The following is a 24,232-nucleotide window of genomic DNA, read 5'->3' on the forward strand; positions in this document are numbered from 1 at the left end:
ATCTGGGTGAGAGGGTACTGTGCTACCATGAAAACTTTCCTTTAAGATCTTCCCCAGCAGAGAATATAATAGACTGGCTCCGGCAGCTATTCTCTGAAATGGTTTCATCACCAGTTTGCACAGAGGCCATGCTTGCTATGGACTATTCTTAGTATCCAAGCACAACAAAGATCTAAGGATTCCTAGGAGATGGAAGACTCATCTGACAAGCAGCCTTGGCTCCAGATTTCTGCATGGGTTTTACTGAAAGTTTCTTGCTCTGAGCCAAAGATTTCTACCTAACTTTCCTTCCTCCCTTCTCTGCTTCACAGAGGTAAGATCTGTCTTAGTAACTCTGCTAGCATCCTCTGGCTCCCTTCACCTTTTTCATCAGAGGTATTTTCCCCATAAATCTCTTGTTCATTTTGTCCTGTATTCATATTTACTTCTTAAAATACCAAAACTAACACTGGGACAGTGGAGATATAGATGAAAAAGATGAATCAGGATTGATAATTTTTTTTCAAAGATTTATTTATTTATGCATACAGGAACTGGGGTGTAAACTAGAGGTGTGGAGAGTGAGAGGATTCACTAGAGACAAAGTTGGGAACAGAAGAGGCGGACCGACTCAAATACACTGCTGAGGGGAGCAGCAGGCGAGGCAGGCGAGGTCTGCTGTGCTATGTGGGCAGCTCCCTGGCCGGGGATGGAACTCCGCGGACAGCTTCATAGGCTGTGTCTTAACCCCTTGCACCACTAGAGAGGCCCCGATTGATCATTTTTGGAGGGACATGATGAGTATGTGTGACCATGCACTACACTCTCAAATAAACAGGAACTCTAGTAGAAAGCGATTTGACATTTTGAAAGTACCATAGTGAACAGTTCAAACTAAAACGCAAGAAGAGAGGGAGAAAGGATTATCAGGGAGCTGCCATCACACAGCTCTCCTCTTTCAGGAATGACTCCCTTGCTCCACGAGGTCTTCGGGTGGTAGGTTCCTGCACTACTCCTTGTGTGCTCTCTTATAATCTAACCATACTTTGTACAGTTTTTATTAAATTCTCAAATTATTCCAGTTTGAATCTCTTGGGTTTTGGTTTTTTTTTGAGATTTAGTTTATTGATTTATGCATATAAGAGCTGGGGTGTAGGTCAGAGGTCCAGGGGGTGAGAGGATTCACCAGAGACAGAGTGGGGAACGGAACAGGCAGACTCACTGAAATACACTGCTGAGAGGAACAGCAGGCAAGACAGGATAGGTCTGCTGTGCCATGTGGGTTAGGTCCCTGGCAGGCCAGGGGATCAAACTCGAACTCGTGCTACAGTGGATGCCTATAGCTTCATAGTACTGAGGCTTAACTCCCTGCACCACTAGGGAGGCCCCCTGAATCTCTTATTTATTTCTTTGTAGAATGACTCATATATATCTATTAATGGTTTCAAAAAGAAATGCCAGTGCAGTTATTATAATTAAGGCAACTCAGAATGAAGTTTCACATTTATTGTGTATCTCTCTGTTCTAACAATATATTCCTCCAGTAATATACAGACAAAATATTATGTTTTCTAGTGAATTACTTTTCTGTTGCTGCTGTAACATTAGCACAAACTTAGAATCTTGAAACAACACAAATATACCACCTCACACCTTTGCATGTAACAGGCCCAGGTTGACAAAGCTGGTTTCTCTGTTGCAAATTTCACAATCCAATATTAAGATGTTGGCTAGCCTGAATTCTTACTGGAAAATTTGGATTAGAATCTACTCCCAAGCTCATTTGGATTGATGCACAAATCCATTCCTTGGGGATATTAGATTGAATTCTCTATTTCTTTGCTGTCTGTCTGCATGAGGCCATATTAGCTTCTAGAATCCTCTCTCCAGTTCTTACACAGGAAGTCTCTCTACCTCATAATTTGAATTTCTCTGACTTTCCCTTCTGCCACATCTCTTGCATTTCCAGTCAGAGACAAATATGTGCTTTTAAGGGTTTATGTGATTAAATTGGACCTACCTGGATAATCCATGATAATTTTCTTCCTATAAGGTACATAATCTTCACTACATCTGCAAAGTCTCTTTTCCTATTTTAAAGTAACATATTTGCAATATACGGGAATTATAGTGAGGACGTTTTTCATGGGCTATTTTTTTTAGCCCATGTCACACACACACACACACACACACACACACACATTTAAAAACTTCTCTTTGTGATTATTGATTTGATATATAACTTTGATTATATACCACTCAATTTTAAAAAATTACTTCAAAATAATTTTAGACATATAGGAGAAATGCAAAGACAGTAGAGAGAAATCCTGTGTTTCTTTATTTGAATTAATTTTTTACTTTCAGGAATTTATTTTTATATTTAAAGTTTTTTAACTATGGAAAATGGTATGTGTGGTTCCAAAATTAAAATCACAAAAGCAGTTGCCTTCTGAGATTTGATTTTCATACCATCTCAACTTTCTGTTCTTTTTCTTCCAATTAAGAAACTGCTATCCTCCTTTCTCTGATCTGCTGGTATTCCTGTTAGACCGACAGTGAGAAGCAGACTCCCAGCCAGTGAATGATGTCCTAAAAGGACTCTACCCCCACCTCCACACTCATAAGATCACAGGTGCCATAATCTACACCTCCCAGCATGTTGTCAACCTGACTTCCTAAATGGAGGGGCTTCTGGGAACTAGGGGCAGAGTTAAGCAGCTTGCTGAACAAAAATTACATACATGGGTACTCTCCCTCTCTTCCTTGCTTTCCCAACTTAGACTTTCATCTGTGCCTCAGCACAGAAAGTGTTGGTTAATCTCTCTCTCTCTCTCTCTCTCTCTCTCTCTCTCTCTCTCTCTCTCAATCTCTCTCTCTCCCCTCCCTCTTACTTCCCTTGTAAATAAACCTTTTAAAAAAATTATCTCTATTTGTCTGCTTTTAAGTCTTGTCCTGAGTTCTTAAGAACTCAGATGAGGGCATCCCTGGTGGTGCAGGGGTTAAAGACACCATGCTATTAAGTTATCACAGGCCACTACAACATGAGTTTTATCCAGATCCCTGGCCAGGGAACTAAGCCATATGGTGCAGCAGACCTCTCCTGCATCGCCCACTGCTCCCCTCAGCAGTGTATTTCAGATGATCCACCTGTTTTGCTCCCCACTTTGTCTCTGGTGAATCCTCTCAGCCTCTGTACCTCTGGCCTCCACCCCAGTTCTTGTATGCATAAATTTAAAAAAATCTGCCACCCCAAAACACATCTTTGGCAAGGTATTTATTTCATGGAGGGACTCTAAAGGCTGGTGGAAGTTGTTTTTTGATGTTTATATCTAAACTTCTCTCTGTAAGTGTCTTTTCTAGAAAGACCTAATGCCCTTACGTATTTTCAATGGAGAAAATATAAGTAACTTTTTTTCCCCCAGTAAGCCCCATAAATGAGTTTCCCTTTCTTCCCCCAACCTCTTCTATCCTAGCTTAATCAGCATGGCATCTAAAGTCAAGTAGGTGAATTACTCAGTCATCCAGGGTCTCTCATGTACATATGTGCACAGGTGGTATACAAGTTACTTTTAAACTTCTCAATTGCTTTCTTTTTTTTTTTCTTATCAATCTGTCTGATGCTTGTTTGATTTTTTGTCAGTCTAGGAGAACCCAGAGATGTATGAGATAATTTCCTCTGGACTCACACTTTGCATCAAAGTGGGAGTAGGGAAAATGGTGTCCACTCCTTGGGCCACTGCACTGTGAAGATGCTTTCCTTTTCTCAGAGATACATTCTGTAACACAAATAATTTCCCTGCTATACAAGCCTTTCTAGAATCCAGATTGGCAGAGATTCTGCCATCTTGAATTTGAGTCTTCTATACTAACCAGGTCATGATCACTGCTACAGTCAGTCTCAAAAGAAAGAGTATGAAGGGCTGTGCTTGAATTTTTTTTTAAATTTTTCATGTGTGGCTGTGACAGAGATCATTTCTATTTATACCCTACTGAAGAGAACACTGTCATTTGCCCCTACCCAACTGCAAGGGATGTTGGGAGATAGTATCTGATTATGTACCTAAGAAAGTAAAGAATAATTTTGGTTAATAGCAGCCTAATGGTCTTTAACTTTCTTTCTTTTTCCTTATCTTTTATTCATTCATCATTCTTTCTTTTTGCATTGCTGTTGTCTGGTTTAATATCAGTTTTATATTATCCTCATAAAATAGTTGTGGGTTCTATCCTTGTTTGCTATTTCCTGGAACAGTTTGTATAAGACAAGGATTATTTGTTCTTTGGTTGTTTGGTAGTACTCTCTCATAAATCTTTCAAACCTAAGGGGAATTTTGTTTTTTGGAGGAACATTTTTAACTTTTGATTCAATTTGTTCAATGGTTACATTCAAGTCTTCTATTTGTTCTTGGCAAACTTTTTCTTCTATAAAAATTATACATTGTGTCAAATTTTCCTGCCATAATATTGCTTAGGTATTTGTCTTTCATCTTTTTTTCTTTGCTGAACCTTACTATCTATTTGCTTGATATTTTGCTACTTTAGCAGCATCCATATTAAGTGAGCAGATTTTAAGTTAATCATTGTTATATCTATTAATTTTTATATTTAATTCACACCTAACCCCAAATTTATTTAGGAAATATTTAAATATATAAATATATGTTATTTTATTTATATTCTAGCAAATTTATTATTTAATTGCAGTATGATCAAAAAACTTGATACTGGTTCTTTAGAGAGATCAAGGTTGTTGAGAGTGTATGTCCCATATTTAAATATTTGTCCTGTATTTCCAGTAGGAACTGTGCATCAAGGCAACCAAATAATCTCAGAAAATGAGAAAAAAACTCTTAAGCAAAGAGTTTTTTTGCTAATAATCCATGTGTAGCAAATAATCTATTTGCTATAGCTAATAGGTATAGAAGAAATGACAGGATTAGAAAGTCACTGTTTTGCAATGCTTAAAGAAATCAGATTAAAACTAGGATCATCCATCAATGTTGAAACCATCAGGTCAAGACAGGTTATCCAAGCCCAAGATACCACCTGCTCCCCAAATTTTGCTGGGAAGGTAAGATAAACTACAGCACTGAGAAGGTGAAACCTGGATGCAGCACTTTACTTAATTAATCTTAACATGCATTTTTTTTTTTAGTCAACAACAAGCTACTATGTGCTTCCCAGTGTGTTACAATGTGAAGTTTGGAGCATCAACAAAGAAGGACTCTTGCTAAAAAAAACCTGAATCTAAACAAACTTTAGACCTAAACTCAAGTTTATAAGAAATACAAAGGACAGAGAAAAAAGTTAAAACATATTAAAGGGGAAACTTGGCAAATCTAGAAGTGGGACGTTCTATAACTGTCTTTAGTATTTTCAGGAAATATTTAGTATTTTCACTAAAATAAAAGAGACTGAAGAAAAAAGAACCAAATGTAATGCAACGTATGGCCTTTGGTTAGCTGCTGCTTTGAACAAGGCAGCTTTAAAAGACATGCTGGAGACAGCTAGGGAAATTTTGTAATTAAAAGAATATTGTATGATATTGAAGCCATTTTTATTAATATTTTCAAAGATAGCAATTGTATTATTATTATGTAGGAAAAGTATTTGGGGTGAAACATATCTCCATTTTATTTAAAATACCTGCAAGGCCTCCCTGCTGGTGCAAGGAGTTAAGCACAGCACTATGAAGCAATCTGCAGCCTCAGCAGCACGAGTTTGATCCCGGGCCAGCCAGGGAGCAACCCACATGGCCACGCTGCTCCCCTCAGAAGTGTATTTCAGTAGATCTGCTTGTTCTGCTCCCCACTCTCTCTGGTGAATCCTCTCATCCCTCTGCACCTCTGGCTTCCACCCCAGTTCTTATATGTATAAATAAATAAATATTTAAATAAATAAATAAAATACATGCAAAGAGTCTGACATGATGGCATCAGAATGAAGATGCCAGAACTCTCTTCTCCATATTCTCAAAACTAAATTGCAACAGAGAAAACTTAAATTTCCCTGAAAGATAACTCAACTACAGCTCACGAAAGGGACAATGGTCCCATGGAAAAGGCAGGTGAAACTTGAATTGAACTGTGTTTACAGTAATATCTCAGTATGGCAACCCATGAGGTGGAAGGGTGGCGGCTAGACAGGGCACCCTTATATTTGTTAACTCAGAGGCACATTGGGAGACCCCACACCACACAAGATAAGGCATCCAGGCATTGCACAGAGTTGGCATCTAGGACAGAGGGTACACTATCGGGGAACTATAGGAGCAGGGGTTTAGAGTGATGATTACTGGTGTGAGTCTGAAGATCCCAATAAAAACAGCTGGAGTCTGAACTGGCAGGGAGAACCAGGTCGGATCACCTGTGTCTCTTCACAGGATGGGTACTACTTGCAGCCTGAGGCTGTGATATACAATACCTGCCATGCCCCCCTCTACCCTACCCAGGATATAAAACAGAGACTGTAATTTAACAATGTTACTAAGCAGAGTTTAAGTACTGTGAACAACAGAAGCAAACACCCCAGGATAAGACTCTGTACTGGAAAAGAGAACAGCTCCGGGTTTGTGACCCTGTCTCCACTATAATCATGCCTAATGCAGCCTCCGGGGTTCATACAGCCTAGAAGAGAAAACTGACATGAGACTATAAGAGGAACTTGTCTAAATGAAGGGATCAATGTAGATTTTCCACCACACAACTCTGGCACCCATAGCATGATAGAAAGTTTGAATCCCTATTACTCACAGTAAGTGATTTTTGTCTCCCTACTGCCCCTGCTTCTTTCTGTCTATTACCCCTTGCTGGTACCAGCTCTCCAGTTGCTTCAATAGGTGCAAAGGCAGCAGTCTATCTGTATTACAATCCATAAAAAATAAAAATGAAGAGGCAGATGAATGTATCACAAATGATGGAACCAAAATATATAAATAAAAATCACCCAAAGAAGGCTTAATCCACCAGAACTGTGGAATAGACCTGAAGAGGAGTTCATGGAACTCAAAAAAACAATGGATGGTAAAAAACAGAAACAGAATAAACACTGAGAAAGGATAAGACAGATACAACCAGAACTAATGGATCTAAAAAATACTATAATTGTATTATTAAAAAAAATACAGGGTATATGCAGCAAACAATAGAGAGAATTAGTGAGCTCAAAAGCACAATTTCAGAGAACACACAAATAGAACAACAAAGAGAAAAAAATTAAAATAGTGCTAGATCCCTTTGGGATAACCCAAAGATTAATAACATTTATATCATGGGAGATCATAGAAGAGCAGAGAAAGAGAAAGACATAGAAAATATATTTTTAGAAATAATTGTTGAGAACCATCTATGTCTGGGGAATGAACCAGGCATCGTGATCCAAGAAGCCTAAGGAATTCCAAACAAAATAATACCAGACAGAATGCCCACTGACACCATTTCTGTTTAGCTAGTATGAGAGGTTTTGACCAGATTTACCCACAAAAATAGGAGATAAAAGGAATTCAAGTTGGAAGAGAAGTGAAACAATCATTATTCATGGATATATGATATTATATATGGAAAAGCCTAAGGAATCCACTAAAAGATATCAGAAACAAAAACTAGCATAGTGGCAGATTATAAAATCAACATACAAAAATCTGAAGCATTTTTATATGAAAACAGCAAATGACAAGGAAAAGATATCAGGAAAATAACTCCATTTACAATTGCCTCAAAGGATATTCAAATAACTCAGGTGAAGGACCTAGACAATGAATACTATAAAATGTTATTAAAGGACTTAGCTACACAAGGAGATGAAAGGCTATCTTATGCTTATGGTTGGGGACAATCAATATAATCAAAATGATTATCCTGCCTAAAATTATATATAGATTTAATTAATTTAAATTAATTAAAATTAATTTCTATAAAAATACCAGCAGCATTTTTCAATGAAATTGAACAAAAATTGTTGAAATTTGTATGGAACAATAAATCAAAGGCTTCTATCAGTAAAGCAATCTTGAGGAAAAAAGGAGAGAAATGGAGGTATTATGTTACCTGACTGCAAATTTTACTATAAAGCAATATGGTATTTGCAAAATACCATATTTAAAATGCAGAAATAAAACCGCTTACATGTCAGTATCAAATCGATGATAAAGCTGTCATGGCCATATAGTGGGGAAAGGCAATTCTCTGACAAATGGTGTTGGGATTACTGGAAGTCCGCACTTAAAAGAATGAAGTTGGATCACTCTGTAACTCATATACAGAAAAATAAATTCCTAATGAATTAAAGATTTAAATATAAGACTTATAACAATAAAACATATAGGAGAATACATCAACAAGATGTTTCATGACATCAGCAATAAAGACGTTTTTGGAAATTCAGTTCCTATGGCAGGAGAAATCAAAGCAAAACTATACATTTGGGATAATCTGAAGTTAAAATGTTCTTACATAGAAAATATATATATATGTATAATTAAAAATATATCCTATTAAATGGGAGAAATATTGACACAGTATATAACCAACAAGGAGTTAATATCTAGGATATTTAAAAAATTAGAACAACTCAACAACAGAAAAACAAGCACTCAGTTAATAAATGGGCAGCAGAAATGAACAGACAATTTACTAAAGAGGATATTCAGCAGGTCAACAGACATGTGAAAAATGTTCATTATTCCTTCAATTAGAGAAATGTAGGTTAAAACCTTAACAAAATACTACCTTATACCAGTGAGAATGGCATATATTAAAAAGAACACGTACTGGAGAGACTGAAGAGAAAGGAATGCCTATTATACTGTTAGTGGGAATGTAAACTGGTGTAGCTATTATGGAAAGTGATCTGGATTCACCTTAAAAAACTAAAACTGGAATATGACACAGCAATTGTACTCTGTCATCTATCTAAAGAACATGCAGCCATCAATAAAAAAACCTACATGCTTTACAATGTTTATTGCAGCATTCATTGTAGTACAATAGCTAGGATGTGGGGCCTCCCTGGTGGCACAAGGGGTTAAGAAGCAACCTATGGGGCCTCCCCGGTGGTGCAGCGGTTGAGCGCTGGGTTGCGAAGCTGCCCGCAGCCTCTGCAGCGCCAGTTCGATTCCCGGCTGCTCCCTGGCCACCGGAGGAGGGTCCCACATGGCGCGCAGACCTCTCCTGCCGCCCGCTGCTGCCCTCAGCAGTGTACTTCGGTCCTTCTGCCTGCTCTGCTCCCTGCTCTGGCTCTGGTGAATTCTTTCACCCTCCTGCACTTCTGACTGTACCCAGTGCTTGTATAAATAAATAAATACATAAATCTTTAAAAAAAAAAAAAAGAAGCAACCTATGAAACTATCAGCAGCCACTGCAGCACAAGTTCGATCCCCGGCCAGGGAGATACCCACATGGCGCAGCAGACCTCTCCTGACTCACCACTGCTCCCCTCAGCAGTGTATTTCAGTCAATCTGCCTGTTCTGTTCCCCACTCTGTCTCTGGTGAATCCTCTCACCTCCATACCTCCGACCTGTATCCCGGTTCTTGTATGCATAAATAAATAAATCTTTTTTAAAAAAAACTAGGAGGTGCAAACAGCTTAAATGAACATCGAAAGATGATTGGATCAAGAAGATGTGGTACATCCACATCATGAAATACCACGCAGCCGTTAGGAAAGATGAAATGCAGCCATTTACAGCACAGTGGAGGGAGTTTGAGGGAATTCTGTATAGTAAAGCAAATCAGAATGATAATACAAATAATGAACATTTACATAATAGACAAATTGACAAAGTAAAATACTTATAGATATTATAGGACATTAATAAATACAGAATGGGTTCTGAGCTTAATATAGAAAGAGAGGAAGAAGGGACAAGGGAAAATAAGAGATGGTGGTAGGGAATATATATCTGAATATATCATTCTCCTTAGAAAGAAAACTGCTCTGATTTCTTTCCTACAGGATAAAATTCAAATTCATTCTTATGTCATAAAGAAAATGCTTCAAATCTGGTCCCAATTTATTATTCTAGTCACTTGTTCTCACATACCTTATGTTCGGCCTCACTGAATTTCTCAGTTTTTTGGTTTTGTGGGCTTTTTTTTGGTCTATACCATAAGCTACTTTTTCCTACTCAAGATGTCTTTCTACCTACTCCATATTTGTTAAAACTGATGCCCCTCTATATATGTAAATACTTACATCTGCATACGCATCAAAGTCAATATTACACATTTTCAGTGGTTCTAAATATTAGTCATTCTAAACCTAGACAATATAAGCTCAATGGATACAATGCTCAATGCTCCATCCTGGAGAAGACTCTGGCAATCAAATTGTGAGTTGTTTTTAAAGAGACTTAACTGTCAGTGTTCTCTTTCCTCTAGGGAAAAAAAAAATAAGAAAATACTCGAAATATGACCACATAGTAAAACATATCAATTCATGATGTTTAGAGTGTGTATTTTTACCTTCAGTTTAATTTTTTTCTTTAAAGAAAAGCACATTTCTTCAGACTGCATTAGCTTAAACCCTAGTTTAAAGGTTTCCAATTTATCAGGCAGTGAACTCGGACAGTTTCAATTTCTTCTAGGCTGAGTTTGCGCATCTTTAAAACAAGGATAATAATGTTTAATTATTACTTGATTAGGATTGTTGTGAAACATAAACAAGTTAATACATGTGAAGCACTAAAGCAGTTAGCCCGTGCCTGGCACAGAGTAAGCACCTAATAAATACAAAATATTATATGTTGAGACCTGCTTTGTAGCCTAGCTCATTTTCAGTTTTGGTAAATTGTGTGCCCGAATAAAATGCTTGTTCTATAATTGTTGTGCAGGATATATATAAAATCATGTGTGTATATATATATATATATATATATATGAAATCAAGGTTGTTGAGATCTCTCACATTCTTTAACAATTTGCATTTGTTTAATATTTTAACATAGAGATGTGCAATGATCACCCACAATGTTTGTGGGTTGTTTATTAATCCTTGTATTTCTGTTAATTTAATACATATATTTGAGGCAATTTTACTAAGTATATAAAAATTTATGCTTTATTTGCTCTTTCAATTGTTAGGTATCTACTTTCTTGATATATTATAGTGTTTTACATTCCTTTGAAGGAATTATTTCAACACAACACCTCCAATTTTCTTTTGGTAGATATTTGCCTACTATGCATATTTTCTTTTATTTTCAAAAATTTTTAGGTAGCTATATCAAAATCCTATAGGTTTGCACTAAATAGGTCTGGATTCCCCTACCAGCCTTTTTTTTTTTTTTTTTAAATACAGTCTGATTATCTTTGGGTTGCTTCAATTACAATTATGCTTCTTAATACACACATACATTCCTATAATCTTTATATGTATATATGTGATTTCTATTTATTCTGGTTTTACTGGTTCTCTTTTCTCCTTTTTTTTTTGAAACTTCTAGTGCATTATGCAAGTACTTACTGTTGCCTTTGGTTCTTCTGGATTAATTTAGAAGTTTAAAATTCCATTTTTAGTTCTTAATGTTTTAACTTAAATTTTAATATGCATTACTCAACAAAAGAATAATTGAATCTAAATAAGTTTTTAAACTGCCTTACCCCCAATTCTTCTCTACCAATTTGTTGTTGCTTTCTAGTACTTTAGTTTTCCCTAAAAAAGTAATTACTATTGTTGGTTTTTGAAAGTCCCACTTTCATTATTATTAATTTATTTTTACACAGTCAGTGTTTGTTTAAATGTTTCTACCTTTTGGGCCTCTCTGTTAAGACACAACCTATGAAGCTAGCCACAGCCACTGAAGCACCAGTTCGATCCCTGGCCAGGGAGCTACCCACATGGCACAGCAGACCTCTCCTAACTTGTCCACTGCTCCCCTCAGCAGTGTATTTCAGTCATTCTGCCTGTTCTGTTCCCCACTCTGTCTCAGGTGAATCCTCTCACCCCCCTACACCTCTGGCCTGTACCCCAGTTCTTGTATCATAAATAAATAAATCTTAAAAATAGATAAATTTATCTACCTTCTTCCAAGTTTCTCATTGAGACTTCTACCTTCCACAATCTCCAGAAATCCTTTCACTTGATCTTTTTTAGTGGCAATGCATTTGTCTTTAAATGTCTTTCATTTAGTCTTATTCTTGAGTAGTATAGCTATGTATAGATTCCTAGTACTTCATTGTTTGATGCTATTATTGTATTTTCTTCTGATTTGTATGACTGCTATTAAGAAATCTATTGACACGCTATCTAATAGTAGGTATGTTGTAACTAATCTGTATTTTCTCTTTTTGCTTTGGTTTTATATAATTGTAGGGGCAGGACATGGACACAGCGCAGGTTTTCTATGATCCCATGCAGACGAGGTAAAGGAGGAGTCAGAGTCCTCAGTGGCTTTTGCAGGTCTTTTTTTTTTTTTAATTATTTTTGAAAGATCTTAGCATTTTTTTTTTTTTTAAAGATTTATTTATTTATTTATACAAGCACCGGGTACAGTCAGAAGCGCGGGAGGATGAGAGAATTCACCAGGGCCGGAGCAGGGAGCAGAGCAGGCAGAAGGACTGAAATACACTGCTGAGGGGCTGCAGGAGAGGTCTGCGCGCCATGTGGGACCCTCCTCCAGTGGCCGGGGATCGAACTGGCGCTGCAGAGGCTGCAGGCAGCTTTGCAACCCAGCGCTCAACCGCTGTGCCACCGGGGAGGCCCTTTTGTAGGTCTTTTATTTAGATTTACCAGGCATAAGGCAGGCAGGGGTGCTGGGGGTCCTCCCAGCCCCCAGCAAATCCTCACTCTATCTGGTCTCTTTCTGGCGTTCTCTCTGCTTCTCTTCTTCTCTCAGCTTCTCTGCTTCTGTTTCTTTCTCGGCTTCTGCTGGCATCCTCATGATGCTGCCCTTATAAACTCAGTCTCTCAGCCCAGGTGTACCCACTTCAGGTGCCCGCCATCAGGCATGAATTCAGGACCACAGGGTTCCCTCATCTATCCTAATGGTGGGAGGGCAGAAAAGCCTAATACTTTTACCTTACTCTACAATAATGTTGTTTTATTTATTTGCACTTGTTCTTCAGAATTTTTACCAGTATATATTTGAATTTCTTTTTATTTGTATTTATGCTATATCATTCTCATTTTATCTCCTGAATATCCTCTAGCAATTATGGAAAGTTTTCAATCATTATCATTTTAAATATTGCCTCTCCATTCTTCTTCTCTCGTCTAATTTTTTTTTTTTTAAGATTTATTTTATTTATACAAGAGCTGGGATATAGGCCAGAGGCACGGGGGGTGAGAGGAGTCACCAGAGAGAGAGAGAGTGAGGAGCAGAACAGGCAGACTGACTGAAATACACTGCTGAGGGGAGCAGTGGGCGAGTCAGGAGAGGTCTGCTGCACCATGTGGGTAGCTCCCTGGCCAGCTGGGGGATCGAACTCATGCTGCAGAAGCTGCGGACAGCTTCATAGTGCTGTGCTTAACCCCTTGTGCCACCAAGGAGGCCCCTCTCTTCTCTAATTTCTGAATACTTATTAGATGTATGTTGGGTCTTGTTATTCCAACCTCTAAGTATCTTATCTGCTCTAGTATCTCTATGTATTTTTGTGATGCATTCTAATTTCCCAGTATGTACCACACGCATAATTCTCTCTCCAGCTGTATCCAATCTGTTAATCAACCTACTCCTTGAGGGTTAAAACTCACTCAGGAGTTAGTTCAGGTGTTCCAACTGAAAGAAGACAATGCTAACAGAATAAAAAATAATGATCAGTTAATATCCTCCACTTTGGTGTTGGACACCCTGCAGCCACAAAAATAACTAAATATGCCACTCTTTGATACTATGAGTGCTTCTTTCCCAATGACAAGTCTAGCCCAGCTTTAATACTTTTGCTTCTTAGATAAAAAGTATAAAGGTAATCACAAAATTCCCTCCTCTTCTTGACAACATGCCTAGAAACTGACCCCTGCTTTCTTCAACACTGTTTAGTTAGAATCCCTTAGTTTAAGGACAAATTCTACAATAAATCCTTTCCACAATTCCCTGGTATGCATATTAAATAAAGGTAGTTTTTGTTTTGTTTTGTTTACTACAGGTGTGTTCCTGGTCTTTGGTTAACAGGCTTTATCCTCCTATATTTTAAACTTCATGAGGTTTTATTTGATGCTATTGTAATTCTGAAGTATTCTTTTTTTCTGTCTATGCTTTCCATTCCTACTTTTGAGTCTAGTTATTTTAAATATTTTTAATTTTATGTAATCAACTCTTTCAAATATTTGTTTTAACCAAAGATCTAAGGATACTATCCTGTTCTTTGTTACTTGCTAATTTTTGCTCAAGATGGATTATTTCTTTGTTTTATAATTTTCAATTGTAATTCTATTTTCATTTTGAGACTGCATTTAGAGTGGCACTGGGGATATTACTGTACCATGCCAACTATTTTTGTCAATTAATTTTTGGTTGGATTTTATATAGTGTACAAATACCCATTTAAATATGTTTGACGAGATTGGACAAATGTATACAGTTGTATGATCATTACCACAGTCAAAGTAAGAACTCATTCCATCATCCAGACAGCTCCCTTGCCGGTCTGACTTTCAAGATATTAGCTCATCTTGGAGATTTCTAGACCCTGTAGGTACTATGAAGTACAATGTGTGACGCCCCTATCTCCATGAGACTTGGCTCTGGATTGTAATTTTTTTTAAAGAGAAATTTTTAAGATTCTGAATCCAGCTCAAGGCTATTCGGCTTCTTGGGAGTCTTCCTATTTGTTGGTAGGAAGAATTTTTTTTCTCACTAGTCCAGCTTTCAGTGTGGCTTAATTCTTTGATGGTCTGGTGTTTCTCCGTGTCTTTGTTACATCTTCCTGGGTTGTATGGCTCCAAGTTCCTATTTCCTTCGTGGATGGCTGTTAAACTCCAAAGTGCTAATTAACAGGACCCACAATGTTGCTGCCCCAATATTAGCTGTCAGGTAACTACTCTGGTTTATGTTGGCCCACCCCTCCCCGTTTTGATTCATACATTTTATTGCAGAATAACAAATATATCAAGGTAAGTGCACAGACCATAAATACATAGTGCAATGTTTTCACAAGTGAACATACCTTTGTAACATGTACCAGATAATGAAAAAGAACATTATTATATAGAAATCTCATAGTATCATTTCCAAACACTATCTCCTCTCGAGGAGAATCATTATTCTGATTTCTAAGATCATAATGTGATTTTATCTATTTTTGAACTTTATATAAATGTAACCATATAGTATATACTCTTGTGTCTAGTTTCCTTTGCATATCATTATGTTTGTGACGCTCACTCACATTGCTTCATGTGGTTGCAGTTTTTTCACATTCATTGCTCTATATTTTTCAATTGCATATTGGATTTATGTTGTAGGTGTACAGCTGGGTTGGTTCCAGTTTTCCTTTTCCTTTTGGAGGCTGGGATTTCCCTTTCCTTTCTTTTGAACTCTGTTGTCTGTTTGGAGGATTTAAATTTTTTTTTTTTTTTTGCATAGAAGAACTGGGGTGTGGCCAGTGCAGGGGGCGAGGGATTCACCAGAGACAGAGTGGGGAGCAGAACAGGTGGATTTACTGAAATACACTGCTAAGGAGAGCAGCAGGTGAGACAGGAGAGGTTTACTGCGCCATGTGGGTTAGCTCCCTGGCTGGGGATGGAACTCAGGCCATAGATGTGATAGCACTGAGACTTAACACCTAGTACCAGAAGGATTTAGAAACAATTTCTTTTTTTATTTTAAAAGTTACACTTAGACTCTTGTATTTATTTATTTAAAAAGATTTATTTATTTATGCATACAAGAACTGGGGTAGAGCCCAGAGGTTGGGGGGGGGGGCGGCGGTGAGAGCATTCACCAGAGACAGAGTGGAGAACAGAACAGGCAGAATGACTGAAATACACTGTTGAGGGAGCAGCAGGCCAGACAGGAGAGATCTGCTGCACCTTCTGGGTAGCTCCCTGGCCTGCTGGGGATCAAACTCGTGCTGCAGAGGCTGCGGCTAGCCTCACCGTACTGTGCTTAACCCCTTGTGCCAGCAGGGAGGCCCTATAAACAATTTTCTGCAAATCTAATGATCTGTTTTATTCTCCACGTTTCTTTCTTTTTGTGGAAAGCCTTGTCTGATTCTCTTCTGATTTACTTTAGCTCATGACATTTCTTTAGACTGTTGTTGCCATTTACATGAACCAACAGTGAGTGAACATGAACAGGAGGAAAGAGACATGATATGAAAATAATCTAGTAGTCATGATCTTTTGCCTGGGTAGGGTGCTACATGTGCAAGCAAGTTACTAAGTGCAAAACACTGAAAAATCATGTTAAAGATATGGGGTGGCTAAAGACAGCAGGGTAAAGAAGTATGGATGTGATTGTTGGGGTCCAGGAATATGAAATGAGAGGGAAACTTTCTTGATGGATCAATGGTATGTAATTAATGTGTTACTAGAAGAGCAAAAGTGATTGTTCCTTTAGATCTGTTGTTCTCACTGGTGGCAGTTTTCCTCCCAGGGGTATTTGGCAATGTTTGGAGTCATTTCTGGTTAGCATGCTGTTAGTATGTAGTGGGTAGAGGTTAGGGATGCTAATAAACATTCCACAATGCACAGGACAGCTCTTCCTCACCCCAGGAAAGAAAAGTCTACCTTAAGTGTCATTATTCCTAGTTTGAGAAACCTTGTGTTAGACTGAGGGACTACAGATGGCCTGTAAATCCAAGACTAAATGAATTCAATAAATACTATCAACTATCTTTCAAGAAATGATAGCATTACTGTGGCATATTCTTCTATGATTCTATCAAATCCTAAAAATCTATGATAGCCATCTCATATTTAGTTCACTCCAAATCTTTCCTCATCTGTAATGGTGAATCTGCAACCACCAAATCCATTCAGAGTTTGAATGAAATCACTGGGATCTGACGTCACTCTAACTGGATGTGTACAGCAAGTTATTTAGTCATTAAAAGTTACACAACAAATTTCCCTCTAATTTATGCTGTTATTTTTATTTTACTACTGAAAGTTTCCAGATCATAGAGTAAATAGGTTGCACAAGTAGCACTAGATAAAGATTTTGACGTTGTTTACTGTAATTAGATTGCTAGGCTTTCTTTTCTTTTGCTGTTATATTTTTGCAGCTTGAATTTAGGGCAAAGATAAATTTCACTATTTCACCAATGGAAGTGATTATCTAAATTTGTCTATTCTTCCTCCAGGCAGCACACACTACCATTTATTCTTCTGACTCTTTCCCCCAGAAAACTGAGAGTTTTATAATGATATTATTGGTTTTGTAACTTGTGTTTCCATTGTAATGCTATTACTGAACCAATGTTGTGATAAATGGTCTGTTTATAAGGAGAATCACTTTTACAAGTAGAAAATTAGACACGCTTCTACTTTGCAATAACAATAAAAAACAGTGAGAAAATATTCTCCAGTTGATTCCCATCTGTATCAGAAGCTTTAAAAGATGGTGTCTCCCCCTAAGTCTTCTAAACACAATTATTGCCCACAAGCGCCATGTCTAAGTAAATTTTCCTTCAAATCCTATTTGAGATCATCAATACATTTTTGAGCTTACCAGAACGTGGGCCCTTTAAGAAAGTGAGGCATTTTAAACTCCACCCCTCTGTTGACTTGAGGCAGTAAGTCCGCGTTTCTGAGGCATTTTGCTGGTGATAAAGCAAAAAAGAGAGCCAACTTGCCCCTTGCTTTGCCTGGAAGGAACGTTTCTGTTGCAATAAGCTTTAAAAGTGGAAGCTTTCAGATTCTATGGGATAAGGAACAATAGAAACTTGTGAAGTATGGAAGCCAGACCAGCTCTTGAGATTCCATCACTGTACTGAATAAAGTGGAAAGAATGCTCTTAAATCTGAGTTTCCCCCTCGGTGCTGCAACGCATTGCTAGCTTTACTCTTCCATTTTACCCAACAAGTCAGTTTTCCAGAAGTCTTTTCCAATTTAAGGAGTTGCTTGTCTTATTATGTACCAGATCCCCCAAAGGCAAAGTTGAGAGAAATAAGTATTTCAGTGAGAAATAAACTGGATTAGTGCTAACAAAATTACTTACATTGTCGGTATGATTCTGAATAGCAAAGCCATCGTCGTTGTTGTTGTTGTTGTTTTTCTGCCTACACCTTCTGATTATGATCTGAAGTCCTCTAGCACTAAAATAATTAAGAGAAATGTGGGGTTTAATTGAAATTGTCATTTCTAAGCAAGAAAGCAGCCATCTTGGTAAAACATGAGGTCCTTTGAAACACTTGGGATTTTAGTTTTCATTAGGCATTGAATAACAGTGGAATCAGTAGATGAAATTTATTAACAGGTTTAGAGATAACAGGTGTGTGAAAATCATTAAAGTCATATCTTCACCCTTCCTAACACATTATAAACCTTTCCAAATTTTCCAACCACTAGAAAAATTTTTACACTTTCCCCTCATTTCCATGTGTTTGTTCTTCCATTGGCTAAGCTTGGATAATAAAACTAGTCTGGTCAGTTTCAGTTTCCAATTTTTATACACAAGTTAAAGCTGTTTTGTGTCAACAGCATAAAGTGTTTAGAATCACTTCACCTGCTGGGCCAATTTCCTGCAAGTCTTTCTTTAGGAGGGAGGAGGAATCAAGTTTTAATTGTGAATTTCTAAAGCTTTTATGGTGAATTTCAAAACTAGAACCCTGAACTGAAGCCGTACTTAATATGTTTTAATTTTGACCTATTAACAATTTTCTAAGATTGAGCAAGATCCTAGTAAAGAAGAGTGATGGTTAGTGGTCCCACTTAATGGTCACAATTTGCCCAGCATAATGCTGTCTGCAGTTACTTTGAAAAATTGGCAAAGAGATGTCTCAATCCACACAAAAATGCTCACCTTTCTTTCTTTTTGGGTTAGATAAACGTTAGTGTCTTAATCCTATTGCGTGACATGCCCTGGCACTGTTTGCAAGATGAGAGAGAGAGAGAGAGACAGACAGACAGACAGACAGACAGACAGAAAAAAGTTGCACCTTGTTTAACCAATTGAGCGCACTGTGGTTTCTGAGGTTATTCAGCAGTAAAAAGGGCGGTATATCTCTCCTGCAAATTCTCCCTTCAGGAGGTCAACCTGTGGCTGCTTGTGTTTCACAGCATTATCTCCTGCTAGGGGAACTTTCCGATCTCTCGGAGCAATTCAAAGCTTCTCAGTCCTGCATTTTGATCACCGAGATCAAAACTGCAAGGGCTGCGTGTATGTTTGAAACAGACAGAGGGAGACACGAGCACACGAAGTTGGCGGAACACGGGGCCACCACACCGCCCGGGCTTGGCTGCCCGAGCCGGGCTGACCTTTCCACGTGTCCCTGGCACCTGCGAGGCTGGGGGCGCGCAGAGTTTCTTTTTCTCAGGGGCGGGCGCGAGCCCGGAAGGGGCTGGGCGGCGTCGGGCTTAAGTCTGGGGGCTCGCGGGCCCCCCCTCGGAACACGTGCGGCCGGAGGGCGAGCAGCCGGAGCCCGGGCGGGCCTGGCTGGTCCGCACCCGCCGTGTCCGCGCGTCCGCGGCCGGTCGGCCGGCGCCGGGGGCGGGCCTCGGCGACGGCGGGCGGGCCCGGGAGCTTTCCGCAAGCTTTGCAGGGCGGCCTCGCGAGCGCGCCAGGCCCGGCTGGAGCGAGCCCCAGTGCAATACTGCCCGAGCCCGGGCGGGGTCTCTGTTCTCTGGCAGAGGAGGTCCCTTGGCAGCGGGAAGCTCCCTCTTTCTCTCTCCGCCGCTCGGAGTCTGCGCCCTGGTGCCAGGCGCCCAGCTCGGCGCTCCCCTGTGCTCGCCCGGCGCCCACTCATTCGCAGCTCAGCCTTCGCGGCCGCCGCCTCCCAGCTCCCCTTCCTCCTCCTCTCCCAGCCCGCCGCGGCCATGGCGGACAGCGCCAGCGAGAGCGACACGGATGGGGCGGGGGCAACAGCGGCGGCCCGGCCGCCATGCAGCTGTCCTGCTCGTCGACCTCGGGCGGCGGCGTTGGCGGCGGGGCAGGCGGCGGCGGTGGGAAGTCGGGGGGCATTGTCATCTCGCCGTTCCGCCTGGAGGAGCTCACCAACCGCCTGGCCTCGCTGCAGCAGGAGAATAAGGTGCTGAAGATCGAGCTGGAGACCTACAAACTCAAGTGCAAGGCGCTGCAGGAGGAGAACCGCGACCTGCGCAAAGCCAGCGTGACCATCGTGAGTGTCCCCCGGGGCCGCCGCAGCGCCGACCTCCGCCCGCCCCCGGAGACACTGCGCCTCGACCCGGGGTCCCCGAGGCTCCCCGGGACCCGCAGCCGGCGCGCTCCCCGCCGGGATCTGCCAGTCTCGGGGTGGGGGTGGGGGAGAGGGAGGTGTCCCTTCGCGGCCGCGAGGGTCCGTCCTCCCCGGGGGAGTCCAGGCCCCTCGCGGGGTGCGGGGGAAAGCTGCTGGGACCAACACCCACGTTCTCTTTTCGTTTCTGGGAGGAGGCCCCTCCCGGCCAGAGGTGGAGGCTGGTGGCGTGGCTGGGGGGCGGGGTGGGACTTTTTTCAGTCTGAGCCTGCCTGAGGGCTGCGTCTGGAATCTGGGGAACCTTGGGCTGGGGGAGAGGGAGGAAGCTGAGGCCTGCTCCTGGGGCCTCGCTTGGGGTGCGGGGGGAGGGTGCGCAGCTCGGTGGGGCACTTGGTGAGCATCAGGACGGCGCTGGCTGGATCGCCCGGGGACGGGGCGGGAGAGCGTGGCCGGGAATCCGGGAAGTGGAGTTTTCTGGCTCGGTTCGAGTGGGATGGGCGGGCACCACAGCTGGTGCCCCCACCTCTGTTAGAAACCCTTTCCTGGGCGAGTTGTTGGGAGCGGGGAGAGGCGGGAGGCAGCGGTCTCAGGCCAGAAGAGTGCAACATCTGATACTAACTGGAGTAAACGGTCTGTGAAGCCTGCACTGGCTGAAGCTAGGGTGAAGGGCAGCTGCTCTCTCCCAGGTGAGCAAGATGTAGTACGTCTGTTTGCATCATTGGTGGAGGGTCTGGGGCTGTTTTTTCTGAGTCCAGATACTGGACGGGAGAACTGATCTGTTTACGTCGTGCCCCTGGAGACTTTTCCTGGAGAGGGTAAGATTAGGTGTGTAGGTCTCTCTCCTCACGCAGCTGCCGTTTAGAAAGGCCAGTAAAGCCTTGATGAGGCGAGACATAACTGGCAAAAGTACACGATGTGCTCTCACCTCGCATCCCTTGCCAGCTTGCCACATCATTAACATGCATAATCCCCATACAGACAACTCCATTCAGATCAAAACAGTTCCCAGCCAGGAGAAGAGAAGACAATGTCAAGAATCAGGGGGATAAATTGCCGTAGCTGCTGCACAGTTGCAGAGTAGATGGACATTAGATGGAGAAAAAGGCATGAATTTGGGAATGGATCAAAGATCACACCTTGGAATTGAAATGGGGCAAGTTTAGGATGCCCCGTGCCAGAAAAGGCGTGTGTGTGTGTGTGTGTGTGTGTGTGTGTGAGAGAGAGAGAGAGAGAGAGAGAGAGTGTGTGTGTGAGTGATGTTTTCCCTCAATGGTATCTCAGACATGAGAACTGGATGGCATTCTGAATTTGTTTATAAAGCAGATTTGCACTAAAGTTTTAGTATGATTGGCACTCCAAATCAAAATTTGATTGTAGAAAGACACTTTGCATGCTCAAATCTAGTCCTGCTGAATGGAATTTGAGCAATATCCATGCTTCTCCGGACTATGAAGTTCTTGAAGTGCCCTTTTGGTAGGAAGGGGGAGGAATTTGCAGAGGCAGCCACTTCCAAACCTCCTCTGTAGCTTTCTTGGTTGACAGATGTCTCTGCTTTGGAGGGGGTTGGGGAGGGAGAATTGAGAAGAGGAGAAAGTTGGTGGAAGCAGTTTAAGGTTCCAGTTAGTAAATGAGAGGTTTAGTTTCTTAGAGAAGGTGAACCACAGGGAGAGGTAAAACTTACATGAAACAGACTCGCTGACCTCTTGCAAAAAGTGAGCAATTCAGGTTGTTTTTGTTTGTTTGGGAGGGAGGGGTGGGGTATAGAGATACTATGAAAGGGTTATCTCTTTGACACTTTGACTATGATAAATAGGTCTGTAAGTTGTCCACAAACACATTGGCTTTGAGGGGCCAACATGTCCATTCCTAGTGTATAAGGTCAGAGACCTTTAAATACTTAGCTTGAAGAGTGTGTAAAGTGGTGGCTTTATTTCCTAGCGCTTTATCCTTCAACTAAAACTAACATCCAACCATATATTCTTTGTGAAATATTCTGAGGCCTTATTAAGTTTTAGAATGGCTTTAGATGACTGCTTATGAGTAACTGAAACTTCTGCTTCTTTAATTTGATTAATATAATCAGGGAAACAAATAAAATACATTTGTGGTTTACCTGGTTCCTTAGTACTTGCCAGTTACTGAGAAACTATGTGACAAATGCAGAGAAGAGATTCCTTAAACTTTTGAGAAATTTTTACTGAAGTAGGACCCAAATTGTATTGGGGTGGGTTTGACCTCTCAGGTACATAATTTGGGAGGAGAAATGTATGTGACCCCACAAAATGGTTAAGTAGATGTAAGGAGTTCATTGAGCACCCATATGTAGTTTATGTCAAGGTTAAGCTACACAATACCTGACAACTCAGTTAAGCATAGCCCTTGTGAATAGCTGCCTAGGAAATTTGTGAAAGGCCTAGATATTCAATTAAGTGAAATATTTGGTAGATTTTTCACTACTTTAATTTGAAGGGAAGATGCTACTATAATCCCATTACATGCCTTCTTGGCTCTTGTTAGTTACTGTAATTACAATATTAACTTTTTTGTTCTTGGGCACCAAATAAAGGTGATTATAGATGTCTTTCCTTTTCCCTCAAACACATTCCAGAAGGCACATTGCTAATCAGCCGCATGCTGGAGAAGAGAGGTTCTCCCCTCTTTTTTTTTTAATGATATTTTTTTGAGCAATGTTAGGTTCTCAGTGAAATATATTGGAAGGTGTAGATTTACCATATATGTTACCTGCCCTTTCTCCCATTGTGAACATCTCCCCTCAAAGTAGTGGATTTGTTAGAAGCAGTGCACTGACACTGACTGTTCATAATCATCCAGACGTCATCATTTACAAAGTGTGTGCTGATTGGGTTTGGACAAATATATAGTGACCCATTCCACCATTTTGGTTTCATACAGAATAGATTCAGTGTCCTGAAAGTCCTCTGTGCTCTGCCTTTTCACCCCTTCCTCCTCTCTTACCTCGGATCTTTTAAATGTCTCCATAATTTTGTCTTTTCTGGAATGTCATGTAGTTGGAATCATAGTATTAGTTTTTTCAGATTGGCTTCTTTCATTTGGTTTAAGTTTCCTTCATCCCTTTTCATGGCGTGATAGATCATTTCTTTTTAATATTAAATAATCCTTTGGGTGTACCACAGTTTGTTGATCCATTCACCTACTGATGGACTTGTTTGCTCCCTGAATTTGGCAATTATGAATAAAGCTGCAATAAATTTCCATGTGTAGGTTTTTTGTGTTGACAGAAGACTTGAGCTCATTTGGGTAAATATGAAGGAGCTCTGTTGCTGGACTGTATGTATGTTTTCAAACTTTGAGTTTGTTAAGAAACTGTCTCTTCCAAAGTAGCTGTATCATTTTGCAATGAATGAGAGTTCCTGTTGGTCCACATACTTCCCAGCATGTGTTGTCGATTTTCTAATAAGTGTAGTGGTACCTTCTTTTTTTTTTTTTTAAAGATTTATTTATCCATACATACAAGGACCGGGGTACAGACCAGATTCGCGGGAGGTTGAGAGGACTCACCAGAGACAGAGTGGGGACCAGAACAGGCAGATCTACTGAAATACACTGCTGAGGGGAGCAGCGGGCGAGACAGGAGCCGTCTGCCGCGCCATGTGGGACCCTCACTGGCTGGCTGGGATCGAACCAGCGTTGCAGAGGCTGTGGACAGCTCCAAAGCGCTGCGCTCAACCGCCTGCACCACCAGGGGAGGCCCCATAGTGGTACCTTCTTGTTGGGCTCTTAAAACCAAATTCTAGGGTCAGCAGAGGCTCATAACAATGGTCATTTCTTTCTACTTTGGTATGTGAGTGCTTTTATCTGATGAAGCTACTATTTAATAAACCACTGCTTTCATGGTCTGTTTTCTCAGCATCTGTAAGATAGAGGTAAGCCTCATTTAAGGGGAAGAATCAACTGTACAAGGACCTTCATGTCTATAAGT

At 40.6% G+C, this 24,232-nt stretch overlaps 1 protein-coding gene across 1 annotated transcript in view; it reads left to right on the forward strand.

Moving 5' to 3' along the window:
• The first annotated feature begins 19,668 nt into the window (after positions 1–19,668).
• CCDC6 (coiled-coil domain containing 6) overlaps positions 19,669–24,232 on the forward strand; it is a 98,751-nt gene continuing 94,187 nt past the window's right edge. Inside the window, 2 exon segments of the mRNA XM_037497270.2 lie at positions 19,669–19,928; positions 19,931–20,196. Coding sequence (XP_037353167.1) covers positions 19,895–19,928; positions 19,931–20,196 — 300 coding nt within the window. The 5' untranslated portion in view covers positions 19,669–19,894.

The sequence above is a fragment of the Talpa occidentalis genome, unplaced genomic scaffold (genome assembly GCF_014898055.3).
Source record: "Talpa occidentalis isolate TD23 unplaced genomic scaffold, MPIMG_talOcc4v2.1 talOcc4.8, whole genome shotgun sequence".
In the NCBI taxonomy this organism is placed as follows: Eukaryota; Metazoa; Chordata; class Mammalia; order Eulipotyphla; family Talpidae; genus Talpa; species Talpa occidentalis.